Below are 18697 nucleotides of genomic sequence, written 5' to 3'. Positions count from 1 at the left end.
AACAACTGGAAAACTTCTAGCCCTGGGTGACATCAAGGCACTGCTTGCCAAGTGTCTGGGGGCCTCCAAGATGAACGATGTTCTCAAGCAATCTGGCCTCCTGCAAGCAGTAGACAGGCCTCAAGCAGATGGAGTCTCCTTTGACAAACATCGTCGTGACATATGGAAGACATTGAGAACTGAGTATCCTATGCAGACTGATCCTGGCTTCCTGAAGGGGGAGCCAATGGGAGAAGCTGAGAACCCAACGACTTATATCCAGAAACAGCTAAGACGTTGGAAAGAGGAGCTGGAGAGAGATCCAGAATACGACAAGGTACTGACAGCACTCTTTAGGACCGCCATTGTGGAAGCCATGCCTGCAGCAGTGAAAGCAAAGCTGGAGGACGTGGTTGGTCTGAACTCCAAGACGCACAAGGAGTTCAGAGACCATGTGGTCCATGCTGTGGAACAGTACAGAAAGCAAGAATTGAAAATGAAGAACCAAGAAAAGGAGCTCCAAAGGAAGCTGACTCAGCTGCAGCTTGAGGAACTGCTCAACAAGAAGAAGAAGATACAGGCAGTTCAAAAAGAAGAACCACCGGCAGTAATGGCGCCTGTTAATGCCCCAGCGCCAGCCAATCCATCTCCAGCAGTGAATGTGCATGCACCAGTAAACCAGACCATGGCAGCACAACCAATACCTGCTGGACCAGTCAGTTCACCACAAGGCCCAGCACCAGTTGTCATATACTTCAAGCCAGAACAGTCAAACAACAGAAACTGGAACAGACAACAGCAACAAGGTGGACGTGGCAGAGGGAGATTCAACAACAATCAGCAAAGAGGTGGTGGCCCACCAGGAGTGTGTTGGGGATGTAATCAACCTGGACACAACAGAAGAGACTGCCCCATCAACCCTTGGCAACAAAACCAGCCCATGGCCCCAGGAGTCAACTATGGACAGCAACAAGTGCAAGCTCAAGCCCAAGGCCCAGTTAACCCATGGCGTGGGCCTGACCAAGGTTACTAGGGCTGCCCAGAGAATCCTACGGGGAGGAGTCAACTTCCAATGATAACATATGATGCTGATCAAGAACCAATGCTGCAAGTCAAAATAGAAGGAAAACCCATTTCTTTGCTTCTTGATACAGGGGCCACATTCTCATGCTTAAATCCAATGTATGCCTCACACCTCCCCATGTCTGGAAAATATATGAAGACAGTAGGATTCTCGGGGATAACACAACTACTTCCCATGACGGCCCCTGTAAGCATAAGCCTGAAAGACACTGAAATAAGAATACCAATCTTAGTCTCAGAACACACACCTGTTAATTTGTTAGGAAGAGATGCCATATGTAAGCTAAAGATGCAGATATTATGCACCCCAGACGGAATTTATATAGATGAACGGGCAATCACACAAATGAATGTCTCTGTATTTCAACAAACACAAGAGCCATGTGCTAACATGTATTGGTTAGGTGACCTAAAACAGGAAGTAGAAGAAACACTTAGCAAATGGGGAAGGTATATAAGGGAACAGCTTTATGAACCAAGTCTACCAAAAACTGAATTTCATTGTACGATGAAGTATGATGAAAACAAAAACCCAGACTTTGAAAAAAGATGGTTAACAGACACAAAGGGGTTAAAAATTCCTATGATCTCACAATGTATAGTAATAGGACCAAAAGGAGCAGCTCTACAGGTAGACAGGGAAAAATTCATTGATGAATGGTTTGAGGTGCCAGATTCAGTTCCCCATGTTACTTTGTATGTAAATAAGGACTGTGCATCCAAAGATTTAGGCCCCATGATGAAAAAAGCAGAAGAAAGTAAGTGGGAGCTCACAGAAAATCCTCTAATTCTCCAATCAGCAGATAAAACATATCTCAAAATTTTGTGTGCTACCCCAATGATGGGTACCCCCAGAATAGTTGTAAATACAAAAACTGACTTACCACATCAAGACAATCAAACAAAGCAGGCTGAGTTATTAAAAGAAATGGAGAAACAGGTACCACCTGAGTTGTGGTCCCAACATGACACTGATGTGGGGTTAGTAAAATCAGCTAATCCAGTTAGAATAACACTTAGGTCTGGAGCTAAAATGCCAAGAAAATTGCAATACCCTTTGAAACAAGAGGCAGAAATAGGGATTAAAAAGACCATTGAAGGATTGATTAAATCAGGGGTGCTTGTTGAAACCACTAGTTATTGTAATACCCCAATATTGCCAGTAGCTAAGGCAGATAAATCAAAATGGCGCTTGGTGCATGACTTGAGAGCAGTGAATGAGGTAGTGGAAGACTGGCCTGCAGAAGTTCCAAATCCACACACGCTACTAACCAATGTTCCATCTGCTGCTAACTATTACACTGTAATTGATCTTTGTTCCGCCTTTTTCAGTGTTCCCTTAGCAGAAGAGAGCAGACCTTTGTTTGCATTCACCTACCAAGGTAAAAAACTCACCTACACACGCTTACCACAAGGCTTTAAACACAGTCCTCATGTCTATAACCAAATTTTAAAAGAGGACCTGAGTGATCTAAGGCTGGACAGCACGTTAATACAGTACGTAGATGATTTATTAATTTGTTCTATGACTTTAGAACAGTGTCACCAAGACTCAATTAAAGTATTGACTAAACTGGCTGAGGGGGGACACAAGGCCTCTAAAGAAAAACTGCAGTATTGCTTACCACAAGTTGAATACTTAGGACGTACAATCTCACATGGGATGAAAGCAGTTTCACCCAGTCAGTTAGAAGGTATCAGTAAAGCACCCAAACCTCAAACAGTAGGGCAGATGATGACTTTCTTAGGGATGACAGGATTTAGTGCAGACTGGATTGAAGACTATGCCATCAAAACAGCTCCCTTAAGATCTCTAATGAAACAAGTGGGCCATCAAAATCTTAGAGCACTTCTAGTATGGACAACTGATGCACTAGTAGCCTTTGAATCACTGAAAAAAGAGTTACAAAATGCTCCTGCCTTGACCATGCCTATGTATGACAGACCATTCCATTTGTATGTTGCTAACCGAAAAGATGGTTATGCATCTGCAGTACTAATGCAGGAAACATGTAGCGGAAGAAAGAAACAGCCAATTGCCTATTATAGCACTAAATTGGACAGTGTAGCTGAAGGTTATCCGCCATGTTATCAACAAGGGTTGGCTGCAGTCTATTTTGCATATGAAAAAGCATCTACAATAACTATGGGCTACCCAGTCACAATATATACACACCACAAAGTAGCAGAGCTATTGGAGCAGGGAAAATTCGTCCTGACTCCATCTAGGTGTATAGCATACTCAACATTGCTGACCTTTCCAGACATTACAATAAAAAGATGCACAACAGTTAACCCAGCCAATTTCATACCATTACAAGATGAAGGCACACCACATGAATGTATAGCTGACTCTTTAGCATTTACTAGACTGAGGCCAGATTTAGAATCAACACCAATTACAGATACACATGCTGATTATTTTGTGGATGGTTCATGTTTCAGAGACCATTTGGGTAATCATGCTGGCTTTGCTATTGTTAAACGTGTTGATAATGATTTTGTCCCAGTTGTGGTGCAGCATTGTGAACAACCATGCTCAGCACAACTGGCAGAGCTGAAGGCTCTTACTGAGGCCTGTAAGCTAGCCAAAGATTTAACTGTAAATATTTACACAGATTCTGCATATGCCCACGGCGTTTGCCATCTTTTTGGAGCAGTGTGGAAGCAAAGAGGCTTTAAGAAAAGTGACGGCACGCCAGTCCAGCATGGTAACCAGATAATTGACTTAATATCAGCTATGATGTATCCAAAGAGGTTGGCCATCATCAAGTGTCAGGCACACAAAAAAGGTAATGATTTTGTAATTAAGGGCAACAATGCAGCAGACCAATATGCTAGACAAGCTTCTGGCTGTCAAACAGCAATAATGGCTCCTTCTATTTTGATTCAACCTCAACCACAATTGGCAGATGTTACACGTATGCAACAACAAGCTACACCATATGAAATTAGTGTGTGGCAACAAAGAGGGGCAACAAGAGATGCAAACGGACTTTGGAGGTCTCATGAAGGCCACATGATTGCTCCTACACCATTGCTTACAATCCTGATCTCTGACGCGCATGGTTTTGACCATTGCGCGAGGGGGGAAGTGATTAGAAAAATAAAGCGACAAGGTTATTGGTCGCCTTATTTACAAGCAATGGTGGACGAGTATCTATCCGAATGCGAAGTTTGTGCCCAAAATAATATTAGAAAAGGAACATCTGCTCCAATTGGTCACATACCAGTCCCAGAGGGTCCATTCAAGCATCTTGTAATGGACTATGCAGACATGATAAAAACAGTCAGAGGAAAAAGATACTTACTGGTAATAATTGATAGATTTAGCAGATGGATAGAAGCAGTCCCATCAGCAGATCAAGGAGCCCAAACAGTGATTAAATTTCTGACAAGAGAAGTAATTCCTAGATTTGGTATACCATCCCAGATCAGTTCAGACAATGGGTCAGCTTTCATTCAAAGAACAGTAAAGACAGTAATACAACAACTAAGGATAAAACAAAGACTTGGATGCGTTTATAGACCACAATCTCAAGGAATAGTTGAACGGGCGAACTCGACTTTAAAGACAAAATTGAACAAGATTTGTGCTGATACAAAGTTGAACTGGGTAGATGCTTTACCACTAGCGTTAATGAGCTACCGTATGCAAACCAATAGAGTAACAAACTTGACTCCACATGAAATGCTGACTGGCAGACCAATGCCAGTCCCGTATTTGAGGGGCCCATACGAAGGACCGCCTCTTGAACAATTACAGATGGAATTGAGAGCATATATGAAACAATTGACAGCCATTCATGAAGCCATTAATGCTCAAGAGCAGAGCAGAGCCCCAAGGGAGGAAGAAGAAACTCCCTGCTCTATACAACCTGGTGATAGAGTATATTTGAGAGTGTTTAGGCGTAGATGGAATGAACCAAGAAGAGAAGGTCCCTATACTGTTGTAAGAGCAACTCCAACTGCAGTACAGGTAGAGGGAAGCACAACCTGGTATCATTTAAACCATTGCACTAGAGTGCCCAGACTAAGACCTAGACGGCGAGAAGAGCAACCAGAAATTGATGATGAGGGTGATGAAGAAGAAATAGAACCCCCAGAAAGAGAACAGACCCCTGAAGCCCATGATTCTGAGGAAAGGGAAGAGAGTAATATTGATGCACCTCATTTTAGGGGAGCAGAGCAAGCTGAAACAGGAGAACTGTCTGAAGATGAAATGCTACCTGCTGACACTGAACAAGAAGGTCAGGGAGAGACTGATCCTGGTCCTAGTGCTGATATACCTGCTGAAGCAATTGCCCAAGATACAGGGCAGCCCAGAAGCCCCACTGAGTCAAGACCCTCTACTAGTGCCCAATCCAGATATCAACCTGATGAATTTCTCACACTTGATTCAGCCACCATTGCTGACCTATTCTCCTGATGTGATTGAAGAAATAGCAGGTATTTATGCAAACAAACATGTTAGAAAAAGGTCAGTGGAAGGGTTTCATGATAATGAAAATGAAACCTTAGTCTATGATATAGAAACATACTTACAAAAAGAAGGGCTGTTAGATGCAGCCTATCACAATGAATGGTTCAAATGGGCAGAATACACAGCAAAAGAAGCAGGAATGATTAATTGTGTACTTTGTTCCCCATCTCCCCTTAAAAAACTTGTGGTTGTTCCAAGCCCATATGATTACAGACACTGTGGTAGATTTTACTCAAATTACTGTGATAATGTCACTGGGAGGATGTATCCTTATTGCCCATCAGAATGTTTGACCATGCTTGGGAACAAAGACTTCCATCAGTTCTACAAACAGCCAGGGTGGGGAGATGAGTGTCAAAGAATGGATATAAGAATTGACATTAAGAAAAGAGAAACCCCAGTTGCTTATATGATTGATCGCACATTAGAATATGAGTGTTTCAACAAATCAAAAGGGAATCATGATGTGGGAAAGTTTAGAGGGAATTGCGCCATAATTTGGCATCTAGACCAAGATATGTACTATGACTCAAGTGTACTAAAATCATTCAGTTTGATTTATGCCACAGCTACTGTAAAGACGAACATGACAATCATAAAGGTTAAAGACAATTGTACAGAAGCAACTATTAGTTTTCCACAGATTCGTGCTATGGAAGATCAGACAGAAGCAGTAGCAGACTATTATTGGGTATGTGGGGGAAAAAGACTGAGGGCAACACTACCAAAAGATTGGAAAGGCACTTGTACCAGAGTAAGACTGTTACAAGGGGTAACAATGATTGGGGGTAACTTAACTGAAATAATACAGCCCCAGCCAAAAAGACACAGAGTAAAAAGAGCCTATGAAACAGATCCAAATGTATACATAGATTCAATTGGCCAACCAAGAGGAATTCCACAAAAATATAAAGCTAGAGACGAAATAAAGTCTGGATTTGAATCCATATTTGTGTGGATAACCCCAAATAAGAATTCAGAATGGATAAACTATATCTATTACAATCAGCAAAGATTTATTAATTACACTGATGATGCACTAAAAGCTCTGGGAGAGCAATTGGGACCTACAAGTAAAATGGCCTGGCAAAACAGACAAGCTCTGAACTGGCTTCTTGCTGACAGAGGTGGGATCTGTGTAATGTTTGGAGCTGATTGTTGCACTTATATCCCAAATAATACAGCCCCAGATGGATCTTTCACCAAAGCTATGGAGAAACTCAAAAACCTGAGAGACGAGGTGACCGAGAATGCTGGAACAGACTTACATACTTGGGACTGGTTTGACTCACTATTTGGGGCTTGGGGTGAATGGTTAACTAAAGTGGGAATCATTATGGCCGTTTCTGTTGTTGTGTTTCTTTTGTTATTCTGTTGTGTTGTGCCTTTTCTCAGATCAATGCTGGCCAATGCTGCAGCCAAACAGATGATCAATGTGTCAGTAAGACCAACAGGAGTTGACATTGGATGCACCAGTGTGCATACAGTGGGACCTGGACTGGATGAGCTGGATGAAATTGTGTAATCCTGAAAAAACAACAAGGTGGTAGGGAAGGGGTGCCATTTATTTTCATTTTTTATTTTTCACTGTATTGTAATCTTTGACAGAAAGGGAGTAAGTATTTTCTCTGTATTTCTTTTTTACATTATGTAGTGTTTCTAGAATGGGTGGATAGAGTAGGTAGGAAGTTAGAGAGTTTTATGTATTTTACTTTGGCTTATGCCCCTTCCTGAAGTTATTCGATTTGTTTTTCAAATATATTACTGAATCATTTATTAATTGCATAAATCAAATGTAAAATGTGATTATTTTTTGGAAAGATAGGGGACGACGAAGGTTTTAAGCAGGACATTGTCCGTGGTACGAGACAATGCAACAAGACAAAGGGGACGACTAAGAAAGATTTTATTTTCTATCTATTACTTTAAAAAGTATTTGTCATTTACTATCTATAATCAGTATATAGTCTGTTTTTCATGACACTGGAAGAGTAAAACGAAGAGAGGGATCGACGAGCACCTCAGTGCTTAGCAACAAGAGTAGATTCGACTGGAGGTTTAAAAACCCACCATCTACTCCAACACCAGATAGTGCTGGAAGGCAACAAGATCTGCCTGAAAGCTCCTCTGGCAGCGATGGACTGTGCAGCCAGATAGCGCTCTAGGCTACCGGAAATGCCTGGAGTTCCTCTGGCACCGTGGGATGATCCAGTGTACATTTTACAGCATATCTCTGTCCTATTGATATTAATTTTCATTTATATAATCATTTAAGTAATCAATTATGTATTCTACATAACCATGACAACCATGGGCAAGGCTAAGACATACCACGCACATGCTTTGAAACACATTGTTGAATTCATTGTTATCTGACCCCCAGGATTGTATAGGTAGGGAAGCAGATTCTTTTACTCTTTCCTAGTCAATTGTGGGAAGAGATGTTTGGGTCTGACTTCCTCCAGAGTGCAGCATTATGAAGAAGCCATTTGGTAAAGAGGAACTGACGGACCGTTAGTGGTCCAATGAAGGATAGAAGAAAGAGGCGGACTCATGGTGTTGCACTCTGGGTAAAGGGTTTAGTGGTGAGACTTGGTAAAGTCTCAGAGGGGGGAATTATATTGTGTATCCTAAAAATATATTGTGCTATTTTACTCAATATGATATTATTTTACTTAAACAATATTATTTTACTTAAACAAATGATGTATGGCTATAACAGTAATCAATATCTATCAAAATGCTGAGTATCACAATACTAGAAGTCTTAGTACAGATTAAACTGCATTAACACAGGCTAAAATGCAGGTGCTTTCTATAGGGCAGCACCGGTGGTTTCCACTGGAAATTACCAGTGAACTTAAAATGAACCAGTGAACTTTGGGTGACGTCCAACATATGACAGATACATGTAAACAGGTTTGATAAATGAATTAAAGGGACCACCTCCAACTGATTGGAGACCCCTTGGACCACCTCCAACCAATTGGAGGCGGCGGAATAAACTTACTTTTTAAAAATGGCTGACTCAACCAAAAACCACCATTAAAAATGGGCCAGGTGGGGCAATAAATAATTGTGGCGAACCGGACAAGCATAGCCAATAAAAAACCGGAACTACCAAGTTTGGGTAGCGAAGATGGGTATAAATATGGACACCCCGACAGACAAAGGCGAGATGCGGGACCGTTATCTCGGCTTTGTTGTACTGTTCAATAAAGTCTTATTTTGACTTCTGGAACTCTGTTTTTTGAGCTTTTTTGACTTCATTGAGAGAATTCATCATCTTTGCTCCACAACATCCTCAGTAAAGTTTATCACTTACGTGATCATGCGCCGTCGATAACGGTTCAGAAGTTAAGAAGACAATATAAGGCTTATTAAACCATTGTATTTTCAAAACATATTTTGAAAAACTTTATACAACCCAACAAATACTCGATGACACTCCTTAACATGAAGAGCTTTGCCCGGTCTTGCCTTTCCCGGGATGAGGTCACGTGCGTTGGTGACAGTCAGTCATAGTAAGGGTCGTCATTTCATTGGCTGAGGGGGTTCTGGCAAGCCCCGCCCATAGGCTGTACTCAACTACGTAACGACCGATCAGCTGTTAATTTTCCACAACAATAACAAAGGGAGCAGTTGAGACCTCGGAGAAGAAACGAAAAAAAGTACCGACTGCGAAACTCCGAACTAAAGGGTCCACAAACTTTTAATTTCTTCCGGGAAGAATTGTATTTATATATTTTTATATATCGCACGGCAATCTACCTCAAACACTTGAAGTGATCTGTTTTTGTTCTTGAAGTCAGCCCTCTTCCTGTTTACATTACTTTTTGCCGCAGGTGAGTTAAAACCTCTTTGTTGTTGATCGATCGACATTCTGCTTTAATACTCCATAGAAACGTTCTGGACTTAAAGAATACTAAGAATGTATTATTAAAACTGTCTCAATATGGGTTGTAAAAAGAAAAGCAAATTTTTGGTCGAACATGTAAATGTTAAAAATGCATTTAAATATCTCGATATTCTGCATAGCAAAACCTGTCAAACCCTGCAGGCGATTTATGTTCATTGTTTGATTGTGCACCGTGAGCATGTTCGGATTTTACGGATTAAGCTTTGTTCAGCAGAGACAGTTGAAGCGTTTGGGTTCGCGGTCCGCCCAGTCGGTCGGTGTAGGGTTACACTCATCCCTCCCCCGACTAGGCTCTGTATGTGCAGGGCAATAAACCATCACATATGACAAGCAAATACCTTTTTCGTATATGTTTACACCTGTACAATTATTCAGATTATAAACACGATAATGCATGCTTTCTCGATGATTCAAATATTATTTTATAGTCGTATTACCTTAAGTACAAGGTATCTTGTTTTGCTGCGTTCAATGTATATGAGCTTTAATGCTGTTTTTCTATGCATCCACATTAAATGTTGTTCACATTTTTTCCATTATGGACCAGCACAGAACGACATCTGTGAATGAACTCTAAAATATGTGCAGTGTTGGTTTTTGGGCCTACAAAATAAATAAATAAATAAATAAAAGCAAAAATATATCTGCCTCTGTAGAATAGTGTTACGTAATATCACGCTCAAGTAGCTGCTGTAAAGAACTGCTTAAACCAGGCTTAAGATGGCTTGCTGGTTTTGACAAGGTTTATAGACAATCTTGGCCAGGGTTGGATCCCAACTTAAAACCAGGCTTTATACTGATTTAAGATGGTTTTTCAAAAGGAAGTGCAGTTCCAATATGTTCTGTTTTTGTTTTTTTCTGTTCATGTCATGTACATGAGTATCAAGTACAGTTTAATGTTCGCTATGTATTTTTTTTCCACATTTGACACCAGGCCTGTGACTTTTTTTTTTTTGTTTTTGGCATTTTTCTTCTAGTATTTTTCTAAAATGAGCCCAAAATAGGTTGGACATTAGCATTTGTTAATATGTTCAATAGTTGAACATTTAATAACAAGGTGAATAAATAAGAATTAAATAATACACTTTTTAAAAATTGCTTATAAATGTTCACCTTTTGATTATTGCTGATGTGTAATTATGTGTCTGATTTTTAATTTACAACCTTTTTGGGTTCATTTTAAGCCAACCATATAGCAATTTTTAAACAATAGTTGAGTTAAATAAACATACCCACAAGGTTGGGTTAAACAACAACCCAATTTTTTTTTACTGTATAGACATTTTTGTTCAATTTCAATTTAGTGTTAACACTGTTAATGATTTATTTTTACAGCATCTCCCATGAGATTTTTTTTTTATTTATTTTTTTACAACAACAGAGGGATTAAATCCCTTCGAGACATCTCTTGACTGCTTTTCCTTTAAGAAATGTGTATGTAGTGAAGATCACCTATGTAATGAAGAAAAAAGCTGATCCATAATGCAGTTCTCAGTATATTTAATTTACATCTCCTTAGCTATAACAATACAGAGAGACCTCTCTGTCTCAGCAGTACAGTTTCCTCTGGACTGCTGACACAAAGGCCTCCCCTCCCTGCTTATCTCTGCTTGTCAGTCTATAATCCTCTTTTTTGGGGTTCTGAAGGGTGCTTATTATATGTATGTGACCCCATAATAGCCCCCAACCCCCTAAACACACAAACAAAAGAGTGCTGCCATGACTATATGAGCAGGTGGAAGGGAGTATGAATTGGTTGGCTTGTTTTAATGATGTAGTGGGGTGAAGAAAAGCTTGTAGTCCTACACTTCACAGCTGTCTCTCTTTGTTGTCACAAGCAAAACAACGGATAAGGGTACCCTCATGAGTCATAGTCCTGAAGGAGGCTGGGTGTATCTGTCCAAAGATCAGTTTTCATAGGCATCAGCTTCGTGTGAAGAGGACAGGGCAGTATCTGTGACAGCAGAGACACTTTAGACCACTTTGTTTTGGCTGGTTTGTTTTCAGGAATATCCCTCTGTGTTTTATGACCTGTAATTTATGGCTAATCGCAACAGAGCATGACAGAACCAGGAAATGTTTTAGTACATTTTCATTAACAACACGGTTATCTTCTTGCTTGTCCTCCAGGGCCTGGTTTTGCACAATCAACAAAGAGCTATGGCTGAACTTCATCAGGTGTTCCTCGGCTGAGAAGTAGTAACTAATGCACTTCAGCACCTTTACCAAGATCTCAGTGAGCGGCTCCTGCAGCTGATGACCAAAGAGCCCGGCCCGAGCCCACTCCCAGCAGGACTATCCAGCCTCACGCCTCTGCCATGTTCCAGAGGTTCACCAGCATCTTGTTTGGAGACTCCCTGGAGGAGGGCAGTGGATGTCCTGTGGATCCAGACTTCAACGAGAAGGAGGATGACGACGAGTGGATTCTGGTCGATTATCTAGGTGAGAGATCTTTCTTGCATTTCCTGTTTTTGATTAGTGTACTGAATTATGGATATTGTGTAAGAGCTTCTCCCTAAATGCAGAAATGAACAGGCAGTTTGTATCTCAGCAGTGCATTTCCAGTGTCTTCAGAATCTTGAATCAAAATTGACTTGCTCTTCTTCTGAATCAACTTTCTTTTTCTGATGTCACTTAGGCCGTACCATCCATGAAATAATGTTGAAGTCGGTTTGAAATTAAAATAAAGTCTGTGTGAAATTGATCAAATCAATTTCCAATTTATGTTTTTTTTTTCATTTTACTCTCAAATATGTCCAATGATGGACATAAAAGTGGTTGCAAACTTGACCTCAAATGCATTGAACAGAATTCTGCTCATTTTCGCCTCAAATCAGCATAGACTGGTTATGCAAACATTCTCTTATTCACGAGACGACCCTAGATCACCTCAGTTATTACTGATAACATGGTCTGCAGGAGCCATATTACGGATTCGGTGACCCCTGGCACAGACGCGATGCCCTCATTTAACATGATGCCTCTCATAAGCTGCCTGCCCAAATACAGGCCTTCTCATATTGTGTATGTGTGTGTGAATATTTCAGGTGCAAGGCAATCTGGACAGTTCGGTTCCCTTTTTTAGCACAGGGGGGACAGACATGTTTATGGGCAACACTTTTAGCTTGTGAGACAAAAGTGTCTATGGTGGGTCTACGATAAAAATAGGTCAGATTAAGTTACCGTTTATGCACATAAAGCGACTCGGCCTTGAACGATTGCAAACATCAATCGTTGCCTGAAGGCTGAGGTAGACAGGAAGGGAATGGAGATTAAAAACACTCATCTTTCTCTTGTTTCATATCCATATAAGCTTGATGAAAGTAATTGAGTGTTTTCCCATCATGGTCAGGGGATTAAAGGTTAACTAGCCTTCCAGGAACATTGAAGAGTGGTGTAAAAGCCTTCTTAACCAGCTGAGTTGAGAGTATATTTGATGTCATCTCTCAGGACGCTGCAAGGCTACAGATAAACAAGGTGTGGCCCAGTGCAAGAGAAGTTTTGTGTGCGCTATAACATCATGTTATGGGTGTGGAACTCTAATCACTAGCTGGTCTTGTTACATTTAGTGTAAATATAAGGTGTTATCACTGTAATTTCAAATTTGTCACATGAGCTTCTTGTGAAGGCTGTCAAGTTTCAGCAGTGTTTGTTCACCCCAAGTATAGGAGTGGTAAAGGATTGTTCGATTATACTGCCCTCTAGAGGCCACTAAATGTGTAGCGTCCCAAAAGCCTGCTGTTTACACCATTTTTGGTCACCTGCCAGGAGCCACGAAGAGTACAAATAGAAGTGAAGTGTGGGCAAAATATTTACTCTCTCGGTTTCTGTCTACACACATGAGTTGTTTTCGATGGAACTGGTGATACTTTAAATTACACAGATGCGTAATGTTGAGATGTTTTCAATATTAATCAGTGATGTATTATGGTTTCTCAGTATTCCAGTTACTTTGTACGACATGAAATATAGTACTTCTTCAGTGCCAATGGGATTTCTTTCATGTGTCATCGCCATGATTTGTTCTTGCTCAAGAAGTAAGTTTGAGGTTTCGTGATGAAAAACGATCACTATTTCTGTTTCAGGCGGAATTTAGGTTTTCATGAAGAGTGCGAACAGTGAAGTTTAAATGCGACAGACATAGGTTTGATCAAATCCAGTGAATTGTGTGATTTTGTCATAAATTGCTCAACTTCATATCGTTATAAATCCGTAAGACATCGGTTCATCTTCGGAACACTAATTAAGATATTTTTGATGAAATCCAAGAGCTTTCTAACCCTCCATAGACAGCAAGGGTCCTACCACTAAAGGTACCAAGAACATCAACAAAATAGTCCATGTGACATCAGTGGTTAATTTTTGTATGCAAAGAAGACAAAAATAACAACTTTATTCAACAATTTCTTGTAGCTTAAAAAAAATTACGGTTGAACCACTGATGTCACATTTTGTTAACGTTCTTTGTACCTTTCTGGACTTTAAACTTGCTACTAGGACCCTTGCTGTTTATGGAGGGTCCGAGAGCTCTCGGATTTGTTCCAAAAATAACTTGATTTGTGTTCTGAAGATGAATGAAGGTCTTGAACGGGTTTGAAATGACATGAGGGTGAGTGATTAATGATATAAAAAAAATTATATTTTTGAGTGAACCATCCCTTTAAAGGAAGACTGCCATTTTAATGTAGTAACATCATCTTTGCTCTCTGCCCCTGTAGCGAAGGCCTGCTCCAGTGTGTGTGAAGATGATTTGGTGGAGGTGTGCTCTGACGACGTCCCTCCCTTGGACTCTCCCGTGCGCTGCTCCTCCTGCTCATCTCTAGATTCGGCGGCAGACACTGACGCAGAGGACGGCAACTTCTTACGTCTAGAGGCGACGTGTGGGCTGGAAGAGAGCTGGTTCATCACCCCTCCGCCGTGTTTCATGGCTGGAGGCAGAGCTCCAGTCCTGCTGGAGACCAGCCCTCTGGAGAACCTACTGATCGAGCATCCTAGCATGTCCGTGTACGCTGTTCACAGCCGTCGTCAACGACCTGCCAAGGATGGCACCCGTGAGCCATCGATTATAAGGTAAAGGACAGATTGAGAGGTTTGTTTGTAAGGGATAAAGTACATCCAGCCGGTTGTTATCACAGAATAAACCTCGACACCCAAAAATAAAAATTCTGTCAGTAATTACTCACCCTCATGTTGTTCCAAACCTGTAAGACCTTCGTTCATCTTCAGAACACAAATTAAGACCTTTTTGATGAAATCCGAGAGCTTTCTGACTCTGCATATAGACAGCAATGCAACTGAAACGTTCAAACGGCCCAGAAAGGTAGTAAGCACATTGTTAAAAAAGTCCAAGAACAAGAACACTTTTTGTGCCCAAAGTAAACGAAAATAATGTCTTTATATGTTACTGTCGGCGTCGCAAACACACATTGAAGACTGACAGGAAAGAGAGAAAAATGTTGAATAAAGTCGTTATTTTTGTTTTCTTGGTGCACAAAAAGTATTCTCGTAGCTTCATAAAATTATGGTTGAACCACTGATGTCACATGGATTATTTTGACGATTTCCTTACTACCTTTCTGGACCTTGAATGTGTCAGTTGTGTTGCTGTCTATGCTGGGTCAAAAAGCTCTCAGATTTTATAAAAAGATCTTAATTTGTGTTCTGAAGATGAATGAATGTCTTACAGGTTTGGAACGACAAGAGGGTGAGTAATTAATGACAGAATTTTCATTTAGGGGGAAAAAAAACTCCCTATAATTATACACTCTCAGAAAAAAAAGGGAGGAAACTGTAATAATATGTACCATTTAGGTAAAAAATGGTATGTCCCTCTTAGCTTTTGTACTTTAGCCTAACAATGCAGTGACAGCTTTGTACCTTTTTTTGGAAACGTATCACCCGGAAGGGGTTTATTTTGCAATAACAACCGTCTTGATGTACAGTATCTTGCGTATTACATGGCTACTTGCCACAAAAGTAAATAAATGGTCACAAAATATTGAGTTGAATTGAAGCCAAGACTTTATTGACCCAAGACAAACATTTTTAGGGGTAATGTACAATCATACAACTTTACTACATGGCTTTTTACCAAGTAAATACAGTCAAACCAAAATTTATTCAGACACCTTCAGCATTTCTCACATTATCACAGTTTATTCGCTATAGTTTTGAAAATGGTAATAAATTATAACAAGAACTCAGTGTTAAACTGTGTCAGAACAAATTTCTCTTGTTAATCACAAATTAGTCAAATAAAAATTATGCAGACGCCTTCAAAATGTCTCGCGTTATCATTTTTTACGCTATAGTTTAGGAAATGGTAATAAAATGTGACAAGAACTCAGCGTTAAACCGTGTCGGAACAAATTTGTCTTGTTAATCACAAATTAATTAGTCAAATCAAAATTTATTCAGACACCTTCAGAATTTCTTACATTATCAATTAATTTGCTATAGTTTGGAAAATGGTAATAAAATGTGACAAGAATTCAAGAGTTAAATTGCCAGAACAAATTCAACTTGATAATGTCAGTAACTTTGATAGATGGTCAGGTTAAAGTGTCAAAATCAAATTTTTGGTCCCAAATTTGTATCAGTTTTACTGGTAGTCCACTGTATGAAGAATTTTTGGGTATGTCACAGTTTACAAATTATAAAATGGTGTAATTATGTAACCATGACGTATCGAAATATGTGTTTTAATGCATTTCGTAGCACTAGCCAAAAATACAGTGTATGGGTCAAAATGAACGATTTTTCTTTTATGCCAAAAAGTCATTAGGATATTAAGTAAAGATCAAGTTCCATGAAGATATTTTGTACATTTGCTACTGTAAATATATCAAAATGTAATTTGTTTAGTAATATCCAGTACTTCATTTGGACAACTTTAAAGGTGATTTTCTCAATATTTAGAATTTTTTCCACCCTCAGATTCCAGATATTTAAATAGTTGATTTGACTGTAATTACTTAACCATGACAAATTATTAATATAATGTGTTATAATGCATTACAATGTACAATACAATCTTTTTTGAAACCCCCAGACCTCAAAATGCATCTGACCTGCCGGAATCAAAGATTTCAGAGAGCCATGTAGTAATGTTACATAACAATCTGAAATATTTGAGTCTCACAGATTGTGTTCGACTTTGCAGATCTGACGTTCAGCGCCGGCCCAGTCACCCCTCTGGCTGCTACACAGCCGCTCTGGTCGCTGCTCACACCGGGTTTCTGGAGCAGACCAAGAACGGCCGCTTGGCCCAGCGCATCCGTGACAATGTTGAGCGCCAGCAGCTGTCCCGCAACGCCCTCCGCCGGCTCAACCTGCTGCGCGATGGTGGAGCCAGGCAGGCCAAAGCCACTGGAGGCTACGTTCACCAGCCGGGACAGAGGCAGTACAACTACTGAGACGTCCCCACTGCACTCCCCCTCCCGTCCTCCCCTGCACGCCACCCACTTCCACACTGGGAGAATTGGTCTTTCGCCAGAAGGAACGGAGTCCTTTAGAATCAATGCCATAGGTCACTTTACTACACGGCAGGTTCCGCTCGACCTGAAGTGTCTGCATCATGTTTCCTTTAGAAGCTCCATCTGACAGGTTCTGTTTTATGTTATGCGTCATGAAGGTTGAATAACCAAGTGTTTTGTTTTTGTGAGCACGATGTTGTAGTGCTCCATTTGAGCATGTGTAGGCAGCTTGGCACTTTCAATGCCTTTTATCTTGTCTTTGCTTTTTTTTTGTTTGTTTGTTGTTGTTTTAAAGCCATACTAAATTCAATCACGTCAGTGATGAAATCATCAGCAGCACTTTTCTGGTTAGGAAGGAACCTGCCTGTGATCCTGTAGATCAGTGCTTTCTTCCTCTTTTTTCCTTTTAAAATATACTGGGTTTATTATCACTAAAAGCCTTGTTTCCATAGTAGATTTCAAAATATGTAAAATATATTTAAAAAAAACTTCCAAAATATTTTCAAAAGAAAAAAATATCGAATATATTACATATCAGTATGAAGTTGATAAGAGTGTATGTTATCTGCGTAGAAATGTATGTAAGCCGTTTTTTCTTATTTTTAGTGACTGATGTATGACTGTGTAGTGCTAATTTTCCAACAGGTGAAAAAGAAACAAAAAAAGACATCAAGTGTTGTAATGTTAATTTTCATGTTTGCTCTATATCTGCAGTACATGTCTCAGGGTCATCACTGTTCACCTTTGCTCTTTGCTAAAAATGCAGATTACTTGCAGACAGTAAATTGTCTCTGTACATACTGGAGAACCTCTAACTCTGTCAATGTGTATGTTACCTTGTGGAAATATTTGTAATTGATGTAAATCTTTAACATAATGTGTGAATGAAAGCTTGCTCCTCCGAGGACTGTGAAAACAAACTCTTTCTCTTAATTGACTGTTAAAACCTTTGACGATGGAGTGAAACTGTTAGCATTTAAAATCTTTTTTAGTTCTCTCAAATGTAGTGACTTTTTATGTTATATGCCTTCTTCATGTTTTATTTGACTAGTTACACATTGTATTTGCTGAGCGAAATATTTAAAGTAGCATCGAATTTAAAGTCTTCATAGGTTATGTTTGTTACTCTTTATTCCTTTATCGCGCGCGACCTGGTGTTGTAAATTTTCCGGTGACACTGCCAAGGTAAATGTCTCCCCTAAATGAATGAAACTGAATTCAGTAACGCTGACGTTCAGTCGAATGCATATTACATGCATGAGCAACTCAAGGAAAACTCCTACAGCTTCTTTTGCTTGCTGCAGTCTGTGTTGAGCAGTATATTCAGACATTTTTCTCTGTGGACGAAAGGAATGGAAGGGACATAAGGTTCTCTTCATATTCCTCGAGTAATATTGGAGAGGCCCTCTTGCCCTATGTCAGTAGACGCCTGATATTTGGTATTCATAACAGGGATTTCATTTTGCCTTGAATTGCATTTGGGGATCATGTGCCTTCCAGGTGAACAGTATGACAATGCATCCATGAAGAACTTGAAATTTGTCCAAAGGGACACAAACAAATGTAATTTTACTATGCACAGAGGATTACCTTGTCTCTGTGAGCCACTTGCTCTGTCGACTTTTACACGAAATGTAGCAAATGTTTTCTGTGTTTAATGTGTGAAGAAAATTCTCTGTGGCATTGCTAAGTTTTAGACTAAGCTTTGGTTGATTTTTTTTTTTTTTTAGTTTACTGGAATAATACAGCACTTTGCCA

At 39.9% G+C, this 18697-nt stretch overlaps 1 protein-coding gene across 1 annotated transcript; it reads left to right on the top strand.

Annotated features, from left to right (window-relative positions):
* The first annotated feature begins 9185 nt into the window (after nucleotides 1-9185).
* On the top strand, nucleotides 9186-18046 carry tp53inp1 (tumor protein p53 inducible nuclear protein 1). Its single transcript, XM_073847286.1, has 4 exons — nucleotides 9186-9390; nucleotides 11595-11906; nucleotides 14183-14534; nucleotides 16627-18046. Exons 2-4 carry the CDS (start codon nucleotides 11783-11785, stop codon nucleotides 16877-16879), a joined length of 729 nt encoding a protein of 242 aa, XP_073703387.1. The 5' UTR covers nucleotides 9186-9390; nucleotides 11595-11782; the 3' UTR covers nucleotides 16880-18046.
* Nucleotides 18047-18697: the final 651 nt, after the last annotated feature.

The sequence above is a fragment of the Garra rufa genome, chromosome 9 (assembly GCF_049309525.1).
Source record: "Garra rufa chromosome 9, GarRuf1.0, whole genome shotgun sequence".
Taxonomy (NCBI): Eukaryota; Metazoa; Chordata; class Actinopteri; order Cypriniformes; family Cyprinidae; genus Garra; species Garra rufa.
The sequence above is the reverse complement of the archived record's forward strand: the minus strand, read 5'-3'. Positions and strand labels throughout refer to the sequence as shown.